This window comes from Leptosomus discolor, chromosome 2, assembly GCF_034619465.1.
Source record: "Leptosomus discolor isolate bLepDis1 chromosome 2, bLepDis1.hap2, whole genome shotgun sequence".
NCBI lineage: Eukaryota > Metazoa > Chordata > Aves > Leptosomiformes > Leptosomidae > Leptosomus > Leptosomus discolor.
This window is the reverse complement of record NC_141392.1, coordinates 52,008,545-52,028,038: the sequence shown is the minus strand read 5'-3', so window position 1 is coordinate 52,028,038 and position 19,494 is coordinate 52,008,545. Positions and strand designations below refer to the sequence as shown.

The following is a 19,494-nucleotide window of genomic DNA, read 5'->3' as shown; positions in this document are numbered from 1 at the left end:
AACCTGCATCCATCCATCCTATAGTTCTACGGCCTCAGACAGGTTGAATCTTGTCAGAAAGGAGGAACAAAGAATAGTGGAAAAGGAAACGCTGACCTCTGTCGCACCCAGCTTGGAACTGGATCCAAACACTTGGCTTGGCTTGCCTTCACTGCTACGTCATGCTGCAGCTATCTCCCTCAGCAAGGCACTCCAGCCAGGCTCACCACCCCTTGTGGAAGAGCAGGAAGGGCATCAGCCTTAGTGGCAGGCCCCAAAATGGGCTCAAGGCAGCTCAGCACCTGTCTCTCACTTTCAGAGACATGCGGGGACAGCCTGCTGCAAACTTGGCCACTGAAATGGATGTGAATCGTACCGCAAGAGAGACAGGTCAGCCTGCAAGAGTCATTCTCGTAGATCATTAGAGAAGTCACTGAACTGAAGTTATGAACATCTGCATGTTCCATTGCTGCTTCTGCAGACAGAGCAGCAATTCAGCAGTCACACTGATGCTGTTTGGAAGAAGTAATTTGAGGCTGTAATAGAGGGATACAGTCACTTGCTAGGCCACATTATAAGGCAGAGCATAACAATGAGACTGAGGGGATTTACAGTGAACAAATTAAATAGCACTATTTAATAATGTAAATAGTCAAAAGAAAAAAATGCCCAAATTACTATAGCGCATAGCCTCTGCATACATTGACACCTACAACAACATGTTACTGCTTATAACGTGGGTACCAAATGTGGGTGCAGGATAAAGAGAGATAAGTGGTCAAATCCTATCAGAATTCATGCAAGAAAGGAATAATTTCTAGATAGAACTTACATTTCTAGATTATGGACTGACAAAACAGACATTATGTTCCCTATTCAAAAATATTTACAGACTTCCTTGTTACCTGTACATAGTAATGTTACTTGTTATAACCACCACTTGGGTTCCCTAAAATTGTTTCCTTTTGATATATTTTTCCACAAATCAGCTACTTGTCCACAATCATACCATGTTCTGCTTGCTTTACACAGAATAGTGAAAAGAACAGAATCACCATCAAAATAACCTGTCCCTGATTCCCAGCTCTGGACATTGGAGGTCACGGAGTTTTGACTCAGCTCTTCTTCAATGCCTCAAGCCTACCTCCCCCCATCCTCAGCAAAACAGTCGCCCTTATTCAAAAGGGAAGGTTAAATTGTGCCCTTAAGGGAGTTGCTGGATGCTGCACATAACTTACCGCTTCTTCACACATGAGAAAAGATCCAAGCTATGCTATCCATTTTGGGGGTGGGAAGTTGTGGATGCCTGACAAGCTACAACAGTGATATGATCTACCTGACTTGCAAGAGGATATGCAGAAGAAATATGACAGACAGCAAGCCAGCTGACTGCAAAGCCTTTTTTACAGCAGCTATCCCAGATATGCCACATGAAAACACGTCTTCAAAGACAAAAGAAGTTTTGACATTAACTTCAATCAAGCTAGAACATTTTCTTCTAACCTACTAACCACTTACTTTCTTACATATCAGCCTTCTAACAATACAAAAATCTACCAAAGCCCAAAGACACTGTAGCACTATGGTCACTTAGCACTGGCTTTCCTTTGCCCGTGAAGCACACAGCAGAAGACTTTGATGGATTGTATTAGCCAAAGAAAATAAATTCAAAGGCATGTATGCTATATTCTTACTGATGTCACTTTAAGGTTGGCAAATGCAAGTAACCAGAAATAACTGGGGGGTGGGGAGTTCAGAACAACATTAACAAAGAAAAACTTACTCAGGGTCTGTAATGTGGGAATAATTTATAAATAAAATTTAATCTACATGTATTTTCAGTCGGGGTCTACTCCCCTTCCCCAGCTCCACAAAGAAACTCTAAACAGTCCATCTATACGGAGAGTTAAAGCAGAATATTTTTGATTTAGAAATGGTGTTGCTTGAGGCAGATATTTACCACAAGAAAATATTTAAGACACATTGCCTCAGATTCTCTAGTGATGTATCGCTTCATTTAGAATAGGATTGCTTAGTAAATGCAAATAAATATTATCCTTTGGCAATAGCTACGAGACATGCAACTTGAGATCCCCCAATACAGACTCACAGTAACAGAAAACAATACAAAACAAAACAATAACCAAGTTGCCCCAGGACTTTGTTAATAAAACCTAATCTTTAATTTTTGCAGGCTAGTAGAAGAAGGCTCAGAAAGTATCCCAGGGCTTTGCTGCTAGGATACATGCTACAGGGAAAAGAGCATGGCAAAGTGACAGCAGTTAGATGAAACAACCATTTAGCATTTTTCCTTGTGACTTTCCTTACCTACATTTCTCAAACACTGCACGGTGATGGCAAATCCTTTCGTTCGTGGCAGTAGGTGATATTTGAGCTTGGGCAGGCCTTTGGCTTCGGCTACCTGCATGCTAATCTGGTGCTTCTGTTCTGTGAACCTTGTGCCCTCACAATGAATCAGGAACTAAAACCAAGAGAGAACTACAGTTAGACAGCAGCTCAGGTCTTCTACATCTGTCTGATCAGAGATGCCTCTAATTCCCACTGACACAGCCCAAATGAACACCACTAGCAGGGACAGGTGTAGCTACATACACACTACTTACAATTAATTGCCCTGGAGTAAAAAGAAAAAAAAAAAAAAAAAAAAAAAGGCAGCCAAAGCCAAACCCTCTCAATTGCTCCCACCCACCCAACTTGCCACCCTCTGGTTTGAACTCTAGGCTTTAACACCTGCTCTGCTACTTGCTATCAGAATGACTTCGTTTCTCTAAATGAGTCATGCCATCTCTAACAAGAAGTTAGAAAACACTCAAAACCTACCTCCTGTTGCAAATCTCTCACTGATGGTGAGGTGTTCGAGTGTCATGGTATCTAAAACTTGTAAGTGTCTAAACCAAACACATTTCTAGGAAATGCTTCAGTGCCCAGCTTGCTTCCCCTCACTCCAACCCACTTGCTTTCACTATGGCACGAGGATCACAGACGACTGCAGACAGTAAATTCAATGCCAATGACTAAGCTGATAACAGATGTAAGGCAGTAGATGCAGGACAACGGAAATTCTCAACCCTTTATAAACTATACAGTGGAAGTGCTTGGACATGAACGATTACAATTTTGCCACTGGCAGGCAGGGGAGAGCAGACAGATCTTTGGAGATTTACCACTTGCTCATCTGTTTTCTGCCAAGCCTGAATGCAAACTAACACATCAAAGAACACTGCCCAATCGCAGAAGTTAAGCCCTTATAATCCACAGCAAAGATTTAGCCAAAGACAGAGACTGAAGAAAACTAGCCAAGCAGCCACCTTCAGTTCCAGCTCATCTAAAAGCACTTATGTATCACATGCATGTTAAACAGCTAGATGAAACAAACTGACGAGAAAATCCTTCTATCCCACTTAGCATGGTCTGTCTACCTTCTGAGATGCTATTGCTGTGCTTTTTGACATTATGTCATCATACAAAGGCAAATTAAAACTCCACACTGCAATAACCCTCGGTGTACATCAACAACTGTCTCTCTCTTACTACAGGTATAGCTCCTTCTTAGTAATCCCTCTACAGCAATCCATAAAGGATGGTGGTGGTCTGTGGTCACCAATTACAGCTGAACTGCTTAGGTGTACAGAAAGGCATTCAACACCTTTTAAGAGCCACAGAGCACAGGCAAATCCCCGTAAGACTGACTAGAACAAGAAGCCAAGAACTGTCCCTTTGCTAGACAGCCTCCTGCCTGGAAGTCATTTAATCGTTATCCAAGCACAGAGCTTAGTTTCCATCGTTTAGCACATATTTAAATCAATGACAATTAAAAACACTGTTTTGTTTAAGAGAATGAGAGCAACAGCATATACATCTTCACCAGGAAACCTCTTCTTAAGCAATAGCTTCTGTAGGCCCCTGGGAGGCTGCTTAAGGTACCATTTCCTCAGCTGAATCCCTCTCTCGCCATCGCCAGCTCACAAGAACTAGGATTTTTCTGATCACTGAGATTACTATCACCTATTGTCTATACCTTCCATCCCTCCCAAGCACTACAGCACCCTGCACTCCACTTGTTAGTCATCACTCACCCAAAAGTTTTCAGGGTAGTCCCGAAGATTCAGCAACTTCTGCATGACTGTTTTCCGATCTTCCTCCCACTTACGCTTGCAGAAGACTATCTCTAGGAAATACCACATCCAGCCAATGATAGGCATATAGGAGAGCTCCTTCTTTGCAAGCACTTTGGAACTCTGCAAGGCAGAATCAAAGCAAGTAAAACAGAATTATACCACTTAGAGTTCTCTGTGGGTATGACATATACACAGTTAGACACTAATATATTGGTTCGTATTCACCAGTCCCAGTTTTAACACCAGTGCAAAAGCAAAATAAAGAAAAAGAAGTTTTTCTTATGGCAAAACAGTCAAATCTAGTCTCAGGTATCTGCATGAAAGAAGACTTCCAGAATTAAATATATATGTGTGTATGTGTGTGTGTTTGTCCATCCTACCCAAACCCTGAAACACCAAACACAGGCTAAATTCCTTCAAACACTGAGGATTTCATGGAGAAGACCCAAACCATATAAAACAGATTTCTTAATTCAAGCAGACCCTGGGCAGTGGCAACTCAAGCTCCTTTAAGACAGCTTGCAGCTATACTTCTCCCCAAAGCTAGTACATCTCACCATGACAAAAAACCCCAATATTATTCTGAATGAGAAGCAGAGTCACAGAGCCATTGCTGCACAACAATACACTGATGCATACATATGGTTTACCAATAAAAGAAACTTCAAACAGCACTAGAAAAAACAACAGCAATAAAAATACTTCATTTGTGTTTAGGTTTGTTTAGGGAAGGGCAGAAATACTTACACTAGCAAATTTCTCTTCAATGCATGCTTCTGGAGTTAAAAAAAATATTGCTCCTGTCTCACAGGTGTGACAGACACGGGAGTGATTCGTCCAGAGGCTCCACAAGAAGTCTATGGTTTACCAAGCATTCAACAAGTTTCAAATCTCAAATCCTACTCCAGAACTTAACACTGTGATCATCTCAGACTGATATCTCTTTGGGCAGGAGAACTGATTCCACTTGCTCCTTTCCTGTCTTCCACACCAGCCCACCTTGGTGAGCTGTCTTGTGTTTCATTTTGTTAATGAATAAAATGGCACACGTGTGCGTGTGTGTGTATAGAAATTGTTGCTTCAGCATTTCCTGAAAAAGTATCATTTTCTTAGAGCATAGATGGAGCAATTACAGTCCAGTTTCTATCCAGGATTATCATTATAAGCTATCCCATCGAAGTGCTCTGCAGATAGGTTCCAGGACATCACATTTGACTAGCAGGAATTATTTACTGGTAGAAATTACCACCAAAAGAAATTATTTACTTTTTTTTTGGTCACTGTTGTTCGTTTGGTTACTAGGGGAAGAGACTTGACCTAATTCTTTACCTCAGCTCATTTCTCTCATCTGCTCTCCTTCCTCTAGAAGGAAAAAACCTTAAATAATTAAGCTACCTAAAAGCTCATAAGACTGGAAGGCGAGTGCACACCACATAGCTTACTAGCAACTGTTACACAGAAGCAGAGCAGAAGACGACATGAGACAATTCTGTTTCAGGAATCATTTCTGTCAAATGATTTAACACTTTGTAATAAACTGCTCCCTCTTGATCATTTGAGAATTTCATTGACAGGCCCAGATCAGGACTCCAAACCCAGCTCTCCCACAAGGAGCAGCCGCAGGATTCAGCACACTTTTTGCCATTTCAATTTCAAGCCATGTTGGGTGTTAGCCCCTACTGCATGGCGGCAGCAGCACCGCTGAGCCCAGCCTCCTCTTCCAGCTCCCCAAACTGGCCACAGAGAAACGTGCTCTCCTCCCACCACTTTCTGTAGCACTCCGTTCTTTTCCCACACTACTGTTTTTCCTTTTCTCAGCTACTCTTAATATGACTAATTTTCTTATTTCCAAAATGAATGTAAATACTTCTAGCATATAGCTTTAAAAGCCTCCAAAGGCATTTTTTTTGTTGTAGGCCAGGCACAGTATAGCTCCCATTCAAAGCACACAGACCAGTTCATACACTCCTCCGTTCCTCTCCCCCGTACACGCCTGAGGAAGACAGCTGAACCAAGGCTTTGCCCCAAGAAACCCCAGCAGATGCAAAGCTGAGCAGGGAGGGCTAAAACCTTAGGGAACTACTGCCCACCTCAGCCACAACCAGGACAGCCGTCAGCCGCAGCCTACCACAAGCCACCACACAATGAGGCAAAACTAACAGTGTCGCCCCCCAAAAATGCAAAAAAAAAAACCAACCCATGCTTTTAAAGTTTATTTACAGTTAGTGCTCAGTATCATAAGCTCTACCATAAACAAATATAAGTGTGCTCTGCATAGAATGCACCAGGCCTCCAGAGCAGAGTCAGAAAAGAATCTAATAGCCCCCCCTCACGACTTTAAAACACAGGAATCCTAGTCCAAAAAGCAAGCTCAGTAAGTACTTCACCATAGCTATTTTCTAATGTTTTCCACATTTAAAAAAGTGTATGAGTTAAAGGGCAGGAGCCATCACCGTTTTGTTTTGCTTTTTCCCAGTGAATAAAGAAACCATGTTGTAAGATAACGTGTCACATGGCATAGGTATAACCACAAAAGCAGAGCGGATGTTTGAATTCTTCCCCAGGGCTTGTTCTTATTCATTTTCTATGCTGATGAATTTTTAAAATTTAAAAGCGCACTTTCAGACACGTGAGATTATGACTCCTTAGATGCACATAAAAAGAAACTAAATCACCTTATGCTATTTTGTGCGCCCCATCTATCCTAGGAGTAGAAGGAAGGCTAATGAGACAGAACTAATTAGAGAAAGGAAACTCCTCAATGCGTTATACTGGCAAGACTGCTCTCATGTAGGAGGAATACATTAGGCCTCCCCTCTCAAGCTACCATGTCTTTTACAATAACTAGAGCTACAATCTATTATTTTCAGTCGTCTACCCATGCCCAGCTCCTGTGCAAATAACTGACGGTAAAAATAAAGCTCTAGTTGACTTCAGCCACTAACCTTTCCTTTACCAAAGTGTTTTGGTAAATGTGTGACCGTCACCTCCAACCTTCAATTCAGCTTGTTCAAAGAATAAATTTCATTAAAAAAAACCTCATTTCTTCCATCAAGAAGGCCATGTAAGCTATCTTCTTGAAGGAAGTAAAACATTTTCAGTGCTCAGAACTGTGTAATTCCAACATACATTTAATGAAATTACTGCTGGATGAGGACAACATGTCTACAGTAATAACATCTTAATCCAGGTTAATTTCTTTCAGCCAGGTTTGTTCAGATGAAAATACCCATGAAGTTCTCTTTTTGTAAATGATTGCACTAACATGACATAAAAAGAAAAAAAATATTTTTACAAGCTTACTTTAGATGCATTTCCACAACTATGCTGTCACAGAAAGAAAATCTTTCTTTATATGTCCAGCCTCAGTTGTTCAACACTTCTTTACCACAGAATGCAACAAACAGCATGAAATCAACCTGCAAGCGGAGGATGTCTAATGAAATTTGTTCCAGTTTCAAAACAAATTCACTGTAGATGAAAAACATTAGCAGCAGCAATTCAAAAGTTATTTGCTCTCCACGCTGCCCTTAGCATTGACATACTTTTGATGATTCCGTTTGCTCTACTTTTGAAATATAGTACTTCTTCACATTATACTCTCTAGGACATCAAGATGGAAAGATAAGTTTCTTTAGGCCCTCAAAGCCATTATTCCAGAAATTCAGTTAGGCTCCTGATTTCTAATGCTTTACATTGAATAAAACTTTTCCATGTTGGAAAGGTAACACAGCAATATTTTAGAGGATGTATGCCCAAGCATATGCTAAGATGCACTGTTAAATAAAAGTAATAATGTAATTTTGGCTGCCTACATGAACAATTAAATAATTTAGAATCATAGAAACATTGAGGTTGGAAAAGACCTTTAAGATCAAGTCCAACCATAAACCGAACACTGCCAAGTCCACCACTAAACCATGTCCCTAAGCACCGCATCTTTTAAATACCTTCAGGGATGGTGACTAAACCACTTCACTAGGCAGCCTGTTCCAATGCTTGACAACCCTTTTTGTAAAGAAATTTTTCCTAATGTCCAACCTAAACCTCCCCTGGCACAACTTGAGCCATTTCCTCTTGTCCTATTGCTTGTTACTTGGGAGAACAGACCGACCCCCACCTCACTACAACCTCCTCTCAGGTAGCTGTAGAGAGCCATAAGGTCTCCCTTCAGCCTCCTCTTCTCCAGACTAAACAACCCCAGTTCCCTCAGCCGCTCCTCATCAGACCTGTTCTCCAGACCCTTCACCAGCTTTGTTGTCCTTCTCTGGACACGCTCCAGCACCTCAATGTCCTTCTTGTAGTGAGGAGCCCAAAACCGCACCCGGTATTCAAGGTGCAGCCTCACCAGTGCCGAGTACAGGGGCATGATCACTTCCCTACTCCTGCTGGCCACATTATTTCTGATACAGGCCAGGATGCTGTTGGCTGCCTTGGCCATCTGGGCACACTGCTGGCTCATGTTCAGCAGGATGTCAACCAGCACCCCCAGGTCCCTCTCTGTGTGGCAGCTCTCCAGCCACTCATCCCAAGCCTGTAGTGCTGCATGGGGTTGTTGTGACCCAAGTGCAGGACCTGGCACTTGGCCTTTTAAACCCCATAGAACTGACCTCAGCCCATCGATCCAGCCTGTCCAGATCCCTCTGCAGAGCCTCCCTACCCTATCAACACTCCCACCCAACTTGGTGTTGTCTGCAAACTTACTGAGGGAGCACTTGATCCCCTCGTCCAGATCATTGATAAAGATGTTAAACAGAACCGGTCCCAGTACTGAGCCCTGGAGAACGCCACTTGTGACCGGCCACCAACTGGATTGAATTCCACTCACCACTGCTCTTTGGGCCCAGCCATCCAGCCAGTTTTTTTACCCAGCAAAGAGTACGCCTGTCCAGGCCATGAGCATCCAGTTTCTCTAGGACAATTCTGTGGGAGACAGTGTCAAAGGCTTTACTAAAGTTTAGGTAGACAACATCCACAGCCTTTCCCTCATCCACTAAGCGGGTCAGCTTGTCATAGAGCGAGATGAGGTTAGTCAAGAAGGACCTGCCTTTCGTAAACGCATGCTGACTGGGCCTGATCACCTGGTTCTCCTGTATGTGCCACATAATGGCACTCAAGATGATCTGCTCCATAACCTTGCCTGGCACTGAGGTCATACTGATAGGTCTGTAGCTCCCTGGACCCTCCTTCTGGCCCATTTTATAGATGGGCATCACATCTACTAACCCCTACTTGACCAGGACTTCTCCGATTAGACTGCTGATAAATGATGTAAAGTGGCTTGGTGAACACTTCCATCAGCTTCCTCAGTACCCTTGGGTGTCCCATCCAGCCCCACAGACTTGTCTGGTTGTAAGTGTTGTAGCAGGTTGCTAACCATTTCCCTTGGATTATCTGCTCCCCGTCCCTGTCTTCAGGGGGCTGGGTACCCTGAGAACAACTGGTCTTACTATTAAAGGCAAAGGAGTCATTAAGTACCTCAGCCTTTTCCTCATTGTTTGTGACGATGCCTCCCTCCACATTCTATAAAGGATGGAGATTCTCCTTAGCCCTCCTTTTGTTGCTAATGTATTTATAGAAATGTTTTTTGTTGTCTTTTATGGCAGTAGCCAGATTAAGTTCTAGTTAGGCTTTTGCCCTTCTAATTTTCTCCCTTTGTAACCTCACAACATCCTTGTAGTTCTGAGTTGCCTGCTCCTTCTTCCAAAGATCATAAACTCTCTTTTTTCCCTGAGTTCCAGTCAAAGCTCTCTGCTCAGCTGGACCGGTCTTCTTCCCCGCCAGCTAGGTTTTTCGGCATGTGGGGACAGTCTGCTCCTGCAACTCTAAAATCGCATTCTTGAAGAACTTCCAGCCTTCCTGAACTCTTGTGCCCTTCAGGACTACCTCCCAAGGGAGTCTGTCAACCAGGCTCCTAAACAGGCCAAAGTCTGCCCTCTGGAAGTCCAAGGCAACAGTTCTGCTAACCTCCCTCTTTACTCCTCTGAGAATTGAAAACTGTATCACTTCATGATCGCTATGCCCAACACAGCCTCCAAGTCACATCAACCACAAGTCCTGCTCTTCACAAACAAACAGGTCCAGCGGGGCACCTTCCTTAGTTGGATCCCTCACCAGCTGTGTCAGGAAGTTATCTCCCACACACTCCAGGAGCCTCCTGGACAGTTTCCTCTCCGCTGTATTGTACTTCCAGCGGACATCTGATAAGTTGAAGTCTCCCACAAGAACAAGGGCTAGTGATCATGGGACTTCTCCCAGCTGCTTATAGAAAGTTTCATCTGCCTCTTCATCCTGATTGAGTGGTCTGTAACAGACCCTCACCATTACATTCCTTGTTTGCCTTTCCCCTGATTCTTACCCGTAAACACTCAACCCTTTCATCACTATTGCCAAGGTCTAGGCAGTCAAAAAACTCCCTAACATACAGGGCTACCCCACTGCCCCTCCTTCCTTGCCTATCCCTTTTGAAGATTTTATAGACATCCATTGCAGCACTCCAGTTGTGCAAGTCATCCCACCATGTTTCTGTGATTGCTACTATAGATCACAGTTACCCAGCTGCACAACAGCTTCCAGCTTCTCCTGTTTGTTGCCCGTGCTGCGTGCATTGATGTAGATCCACTTCAGCTGGGCTATTGATTCCGCCACCTTTTCAGGGGGAGAAGCCCTAATTCCTACATGATCATTCTCAGGTGTTTCCATGATTTCTAACATCAATAACCTTTGCCTCTGTGCTGCTGCATGGATCTCCATCCCTTGCCTCCACTGAGATGGCAGACTGAAGGACCTTGCTAGCACACTGTTCCTCAAACACTGGCATGCCACCTGCGGGCTTATCTCTAGCAAGCCTGTTTTTTTTTTTTTTCCCTTTCCACCTTCAAATCTAGTTTAAAATCTATTAATATATTAAAACATACAAACAAACTACTGTGTTCACTCACCTATCAGTCCCATACAGCAACCTACAAAAGTCTCTTCTCACACCTGTATTTAAGGCCATGCTCAGTTTTGCCAACAAGCAAACTTCAACATAAACAACTTCTGAATAAAATTTGGGTTTCCTGGCATATGGAACAGATAGTTAGGGTTAAAAATTATTACATGTGCTCAGCAATTTTTTATGAGAAACTTAAAGCAAGATAGTTAACAACTAGTTTTTCATAATGATTTTCTGCCTTGTCTACCCTGCCAAGGAATAAACAACTATGGCCTCTTTTGAAAATGCACATATTTTGATGCCAATATAATGAGCCACTCAGAATAATATTTAGTTGGTTTTTTGCCAAGGTTTTGTCAAGGTACAAGGACCACCAGCATTAATAACCTGAAACTCGAGACACCAGAATATGAACAGATAAACCAGCAGGTCTAGCTTCAAAGTGCAGGCAATTTTTGCTAATATAACTCTCTATCTCAGAAAAAGGGTTACTAAAACTACTAAAAAAGGTACTTTATCACTGCTTGGTCAGATCAAGCAATGAAGCAGAAGGGTACAGTGAATCCTGGCAGGGAGCATATTAATGTGCTGTTGGTGTAAGTCCTAAACAACACCTCCCTCCTACCCATGTCTTGATTTCAAGTTCCGGTGTGCAGTGGGTCTGTTTTCAAAGGGATGCTCAGTAGCATCCTTGAAGAAACTAAACGCTACTACTGTGTTTAAATGCTGATACAGTAACTAGGCTATCCACCACTAAGAAGATGGTAAGTCCTAGGACTGGAATGTCACAGGCAGGAAAAGGGAAGGGTGCAGCAGATTGCAGGGACCTGTCACCAAGACCACATCTTTATTTAAACAACAGAGCAACACACAGACACCGGAGTTGGCATCTCTCCCGGCCATTGCACCAGCATGGGGTGGAAAAACAGAGCATCCACAGCAGAGCCATCACAGTCACCCTGGCTCAGGATTATAACATCAGCTTTGCCTTTTATTAGGAAACACAGGTGTAGACAAAGCTCCATCCTGTTGGGGCTATGCTGTTTCCAGCCCTACAGAAAGCCAAGTTGCCAGCGCAGCTCCTCCTTCCCTCGCAGCTTGTTATAGCCACCTCCGTGTCAGGAGGAGTCAGGACTCAGCCATCCCCGTGGACATCCATGTTGCCCACGGCACCATGGTTCTGACTTGGCATCAGCCACCCCTATACTGCCTCCCTCCTGCACGTATCATTGAGGTCTGGCAGCACAAGGAGATGGCTACATGTGTCTGACGGGTGTCAAGGACTGAAAACAAAACAGTAAGATCCCTTCCCAAAAAAGACACAAGTGGAATACAGATATAAGTGACTAATAGTTTGGGATAAACACAGGTTCGCCTGAAATCCCTGTTGACTTCTAGTTTTTATGAAGTTTGCTTCCGTTCTTTTAATTTCCAACAACAACCAAAAAGTCTTCTAAGGTTTGGTGCGGCAAACAATTACGCATCAGTAACTTCAGCGGCATAGAGTCCAACTGCAGCTAGCAAGACAGTATCAGTGGCTACAATAACTTGCAAGAGTAAAAGCACGCATAGAATTGCTTCTTCATGTGGTTTTCTCCTTCTCCACTATAAATGAACAGAACTCTGGCTTTCACTCAGCGCTGTGCCTCCTAGCATTTTCAATGGTGCTCTGGAAGTATCATATTAAAGAAAAAAAATTTAAAAGTAAAATAAATGTTAGAATTGCCTTTTTTTTTTTTATTTTGCCCCTCCTCCACACACACGCTTCTCAAATTCTTAGCACTTTCTTTGGTTCTTTTTGCTGGATTTTCTTCCACAGCCATTTAAAAACTTTCATGAAAGCAGCGAACTTCATGCCATCCAAGTACAAGAACTAAGTCATTAGAACAGGACTCAGGTTCACAAATGTAACAACAACATACAATTATGCTATTCCCACTCCAGCCCCCTCAAACAGCAAAAAAACTAAAACCACAATGATAAAAACAAAACCACATTGATAAGAGCATTACAAACCTGTTGGGACTACGGCAATTTGGCAATAAGGAGAAAGAAGGAAGCCAGTACAGGAGAAGAAAGACAAAAGGAGAACAACAACTCACGGATTACGTGTTGCAACTAAGAACAGGAGGGACAGTTTTCATATCATGATTAAAACTGAAGAGGAAAAGGGAAAGATTTTTTTCTGTTGGGGCCAGAAGAAACAAGCCAGGCTTAAGGAAGTTTAATTTTGTTTTTAAGTGTGCAAAACCAAGCAAAAAATTACAGCATTTATGGCTTCATTTAAGAAAAATTCAAGCTGTAAAATACTGAGAGTTTGGACACATGCTTGTGCCACCATTAAGAGCATTGCTGTTGTCTGCCAGGGCTGCAGGGTACATCCAGATGCCACAACAAAGCCATTCTGTCTGCCTGCTGCAGCCAAGCACCATCAGTCCCAACTCCTTCAGCCCTAAGTTGTCTTCACCTTCCCCCTCTTTCCCCTCCCCAGTCATCTCTCCTTTCTTCATTGGATTAGTTAAGGCAGGAGGGAGAGAAGGGGCATCTGAAACATGCCAAAACAGGGCAGACAAGCACTAGATGCATGACATAGGATGTCAAGATTTCCCTTTCAGCAGCAGCGGACATGAGATGTAAGATGTAGGCAGATACCTAAAGCTTGCATAGAAACTTCACGGAGTATAAAATTAAATGACATTAAATATTAAACCCCACTGGCTCATAAAGTCCTTGAGCCACAAAACAGTGGAGGCTGGGACAGCACTTAGAAATTTCTCTGGATGCTTGCCTTTTTCTTGCACCTCCTCTTTCCAAACAACAGCCCTCAGCATAATGGTTCTACACTCCTAATTGTGCTGCCACACCAAACCCTGAAGCTTCGCACACTGTCAACTCGTGTAAGGCAGCACAAAGTCAAACCAAGCTACACCACCCATCCCTACACATTCATCCACTCCCGTGCTGCCCCAAGCCAAGCACCAGTATGCCAATACAGACAATCCAATCAGGAAACTGATGGTGCGTCTTTTTTTTTTTTTTTTTTTTAACCTGATTTAAGATGAACCTTGACTGGTTGCCCCAACAGGGAAATGCACTACTTAGCTGTGTAAAGACATCTATGCAAATGACAGCCCAGAGGAACTATTTCTTCCCAGAACAGTTTCTGGTAAGTTAAAACCACAGTACATTACTCAATACTGAAATAGTTTAAAAAAAAAAAAAAATAAAAAAGAGAGCGCATCTATCAGTTCCTAAAAGAATCAGTTAGTGCAGCACAGTAATTGTTCGACAGTTATGCTTCTACGTAGTGGTTTCCTTATGAACAGGGAACAATATAAAAAAAATTAAAACATAATCCTGATTACCTTGGGAAACGATAAAAAAAATAATTAAAGCTAATGAGATTAAATCCAACCATACATCACCAATGTAAAACAATAGATTTTTGACCTTGCAGGTCCCTATTAGTTTGTACAGAAATAACCCTTTAGTCTTCTACAATGGTGCTTTCTGAAGAAGCACCTGACCCTCTAAAACACACCTTTATTTAGAGAACTGTAGCCACTAGGTTTACAAAATTAGATAGACTATACTAAAAGCAGCACTGTATAATGAGCCCATAGAAGCACACAGAAGGGACAATGTTTTTGGTATGTACAACCACCTGCCAGGAAGAGCTTTCCCTATTTCTGCCTCATGCTACTCACCAGCTCTGTGCTCAAGTCCTAGACATGATGGTACAATTGTTCCTCAGTAATCAGAAGCCAACAGCCATTTTGGTAGTATGCAGGGCCTGTAATGCTTACGTTCATTTTCCTCCACTTTTAAGGCCCCTTTTTATTTTTTTTAAGCAGGCTGTCATTATTATAATTTGAAAGTGACTGCAGTGGTGCCTAAATGTCCAGAAATTGCAAAGGGTCCAAAGGAAAGGCCACAAAAAGTCATAGGTTCACACAACCCAAGGTCAAGACTTTTGACAGTGGCCAGTATCAAAGTTAGAAGAGGACGCTGCAGAAGATTGCCAAAATGAGGTATTTGCCTGCTTTCTTAAGAAGAAGGAACTCTTATCTAAATCCCTTGTAGGCAGAGAATGTCATCACCACCACAGAATTACATCAAGCTGGCTTAGGAAGGAGGCTTGAATCATCCCCATGAGCTGACAACGGAAACAAAAAAAAAACCAACCCACTGAAAACAAATGTAGACACACTTCTACCCTAATGTAATAGTGTATTCAACTACGGATAACTTATTCCTCCCCCATCTCTTACTAGCTATATCCTGGTTAGTGCTTTCACTTGAGATGGCAGCTCTTTCATTCTGAGGGATAGAGACTACACCATTCAAACTCCAGCTGTGGATTTGTAAGACTACACTGGAGAAACTCAACAAATTCTATGATTTACTGGGAACAAATCGCAGAATGGATCATCTTTCTGCAGCACAATGAACTGCAATAGTTACCTAGCAAGCACACAGAGAGAAACAACTGTAATGACCTCCACAGGTTAAAAAATACCTCCTTCATCAGCTTTAACTACAGTGCTTTTAAAATTTCTGTGAACGCCTAAGCAATCCTGTCTCAGTATTCCACATACTTACACTGCATTGCTTTAGGTTCACCTCTCTAGTTCTGGACAGTAGCTGAGTGAAATCCAAGCACAGATCTGTTAACTTTCAAAAACGCAAAGAATTTGGTTTGGTTTCTGCATCCAAGAAGAGGAAGTTTATTTTAAATGCTAAACAAAACTCACCCCCAAGACCCCAAATCTTTCACAGAAGTTCCAACCACAGAGAAAGTCGATTTCAAAATTGTGATTAAGGATTACGATGGCGTTCTCCTTCCCATACTTGTGGTAACTCTCTCTGTCAGTGTAGAGGGTGCAATCAGTGCCTGACCACCATTCCAGCAACATCACCATCTCTGGAATAAAGAGCAAGAAATGTATGAATGTACATAGTATATGCAAAGCCACAAATTAGTAACATGTTGAAAAGCATCAGTCACCTCAACAGCCCTTGGCAAAGAAAAGGCTGTAATGGAGTTGAAATGCACAAACCATACAGTCACACATCTTAGTGCAGCAAGGAGGGGACAGAGGAGAGAAGGGAAATAAGGAGATTGCATGGAAAGAAGGAGCAGAAATTTTCCACGGTGATATGGTGAGAAAAGGAGTTTCATTTATTTGAAAACTGCAAGTTCAATGCTACAAATTATTTTACCAAAATACATGTAAAATTAGCATTTATGGTTTACAATAGTACAACAAAATTATATGAAGAAGAGAACACACTTGTAGGAGAAAAACACATCTATTCCTGCCACATACAGGTCCTCATGCTTCTCTAAAAACTGTACAATTATAGGCCAGAAAGAAGTTTGGACAAGATACCTGGAACCAGGTCTGTTACACGTACACCTCATAAATCATCCTGTTAACTCCTCAGAAGTAACAGTCATATGCACCCTGCTACAACTGATGCATTCTACATTTGACAGAGGTGTATCAATCATCCAAAGCAAAGCCAATAGCTCAGACTGGAGGAAGAACATCCATCCCCAGACCAAAGACAAAGTGGGTGGCTGGCAAAGTTTGCAGAGCCAAGAACAGTTATTTTAATAGTATATTTGCACATCCCTTACCTGATGAACTGATGAAGCAAACGGGGGGCAGAGGAGGGGTGGGGTGGGGAAACAGGGAAATCACTGTTGAAATACCTCAAAATCACTCTGGATTGGCACCCAGATTTGTTCCCAAAACCTAACTGTAAGAAACGATACAAGGATTGGTAGGAGAGTGAGGGCTGTTTAACACACAGATGTACTTACAAGCTGGAGAGTGGTTTCTCAGCCATCTCCTAGTGACTATCACATAGCTTTCATCCTCCTATTTGCTTATTCCATGATCACGGACAGGAAAGAAGTAGGCTTCGTTATTTATTTTGCTTGCAACTGTAAGCCTGACCACAAGACTTGTGAATCAAACCTTTATTTAGCAAATTCTCTCTGGTCTGGGGCAAGGGAAGTTTGAGGTGAGTCAGTAAAGGCAACAAGCTTGGAGAGCTCTGTCTCCATGGAGATGGAAAAAGAAAATCTAAAAGTACCGTCTGTCCTCAAGCAACCCATGTCCTGAGCTGGGAGGACCACAGGACTAAATGACAGCTGTCTGTCAAGACAGAACAGGAGTTAAGGGATACGTTTGCCTCTTGTCAAAGCTATCACAAAACTTCTGCATCAAAGCAAATGTCTAATGTGAGGGATTATTCTTTGCTAAGTGAAACGTATCTCCTTCTCAGAGCACATCTGTACCATATGAATGTCTCTGTTGGAAGGATGAGACATCCAAGACACTCTCCTGGCTTCAGGCAAGCCCAGAAGTGCCACAAGTCCTCATTCACCTCAGGGAACATCAAAACCACGCCAGCCTTTGAAACACTTCTGAAATCCTTTCAATTTAGGTCCCCTACTGGCCTCAGGTAGTGACCAAAACCAGAAAACGGCTAGGAACAAGCCGATCATCTACATCTTCAGTTATCATTAGCAAAATTAATTGCCTGAACCTTTTGGATGACATTATGCTGTAAACTGGACAACAGGCATTAGTGACATGAATGAATTCTATCTAACAGTCTTAGAGCCAGGCTAATAGAGCCAGGCTAATAGAAAATCTCTATTCAAATAACATTAACTTAACATGATAAAACCATGTTTATGGTACAGATAAACGACTGACTTGTCAGTCCCCCTGCTTATTTCTAATCAGAGCAGGTAACTACTATCATGGCAAGAGTACATACTATTCAATGCACGCTATTATGCTTCAAAACAATAGTCAGAGCTGCAGAAGGAGACCTAAACTGCCATACATTAACCAGACAATGACTTCACACTGGTTGGAAACAGATTTCCCAACAAAAGCCGAAGACATTCACACCTCAGTGAGACAGCTGTGGAGATACAGAAGTGTATACACAGCTGCGCTTCCAGACTTCCCCTGCTAAGAGCTGCCTTGTAACACATTCACAATTTTACATCTTTCCAAGGGTGTAGCTTGTAGATTTGTATTGGAAATAAAAGCCCTCCGTTCCCCAAAACACAGCAAAATTGAATAATAATTGGGGGGAAAACCCCCATACACTGTAATTTGCAAACCTTTACAGAGTTTACAGTCACATCCTGGGGCAGAACACAATCACAGAAAAGAAAGTAAGTTAGTGACAGGATTAGTTTGTCTTTTGCTTAACTAGGAACCCAACTAAGATAAGAAATGACTGCCAGATGGAATTTTCTCTTTTTTTAACATCTACTGCCATTAAACCTATTGCCTAAAACAAACAAGTAGAGACGATGACTGTGAGGCCCTCTGGAAGAAAAAGCCAACTTTACTTGAGATAAAGCCAACTTCAAAGTCATTCCCACTGTTTTTTTACTTTGTCTTTTCTTAAGGAATTTGAACAAAACTAACAATAAATTACAAATCTCACTACACAGGTGTGCCACATGCATAGAGCTCTTCAGTTACATATATTCAGTCTCAAATACATTCCAAAAAAGCATAAACAAAAATATTTCTATATGTGGTTTGATTCTTCAGGCTTCACATAAGCAGGATTTTTGCTCGAATAAATACTGCAGAAATAGGTCCCTATTCCTCACCTTGCATGCCCATTTGTCATGTGGCTGCAGAAACACAAAGCAGGCACTGAACGTCTCTGTTTTAAATACAATAGATACTATCGGCCAGCCTTTAAGTTCTTAACATGTTTCTTCCCCTCATCCTCCCGATTCTTTGTCTGCCCTTCTTCCCAGCCCTCTTTCTCTTTGTGGTTCTCAAGGATGAGCAGTGTCAGCTTGCGCTACTCTTGCACCATGTCGCCAGCTTACTTCCACAACCTGACACAGAAATTTATTACCCAGCAACTTGCTGTGGTGGCTCAGCAGCACAAGGTCACTCATACACACTCTCCTTCCGTCCTTCACAGTGTAGACGATCAGTGCAAGTTTCCTTCTCTTCGTACACCAGTATAACTAAAAATCAATTTATATAGGGGGGGAAAAAAAGGTCCTCTTGCTCCCAACCAGGGCTGGTCCAAGATTTCTAAGGCTTCTCCCCACCCCCTTTCATGAGGTTTTGGAGTTCGAACATCACAACTGAGCTGGTAAATTCACATGCACCCACGTCATGGGGGGTCCTACCTTGCAAAGCAACTCCTCCAGTGACACTTCCACACAATTAACGCAAAGAAAGGAGAAAACCCAAAAGAACTTGGTATCTCTCATCCCTGCTTTGAAGGCAGAGTCCTTGCAATATGTTACAACTAGCTTCAGGAGAGGATGATGGTAGGGAAAACATGCCTTCAAATGCCTAATACGGATACTCTGTCTGCTTAAGAATTTTGAGGTTTTCTACCTTTCTGGAATAAAAAAAAACCCACCCT

At 42.4% G+C, this 19,494-nt stretch overlaps 1 protein-coding gene across 1 annotated transcript in view; it reads right to left on the bottom strand.

Moving 5' to 3' along the window:
* AGPAT4 (1-acylglycerol-3-phosphate O-acyltransferase 4) overlaps positions 1 to 19,494 on the bottom strand; it is a 60,710-nt gene that overhangs the window by 20,193 nt on the left and 21,023 nt on the right. The window contains exons 2-4 of the mRNA XM_086461064.1: positions 15,810 to 15,979; positions 4,077 to 4,238; positions 2,308 to 2,461 (exon numbers count right to left, since the gene is read on the bottom strand). Of these exons, the coding sequence (XP_086317190.1) occupies positions 2,308 to 2,461; positions 4,077 to 4,238; positions 15,810 to 15,979 (486 nt within the window). The remainder of the gene's footprint in view (positions 1 to 2,307; positions 2,462 to 4,076; positions 4,239 to 15,809; positions 15,980 to 19,494) is intronic.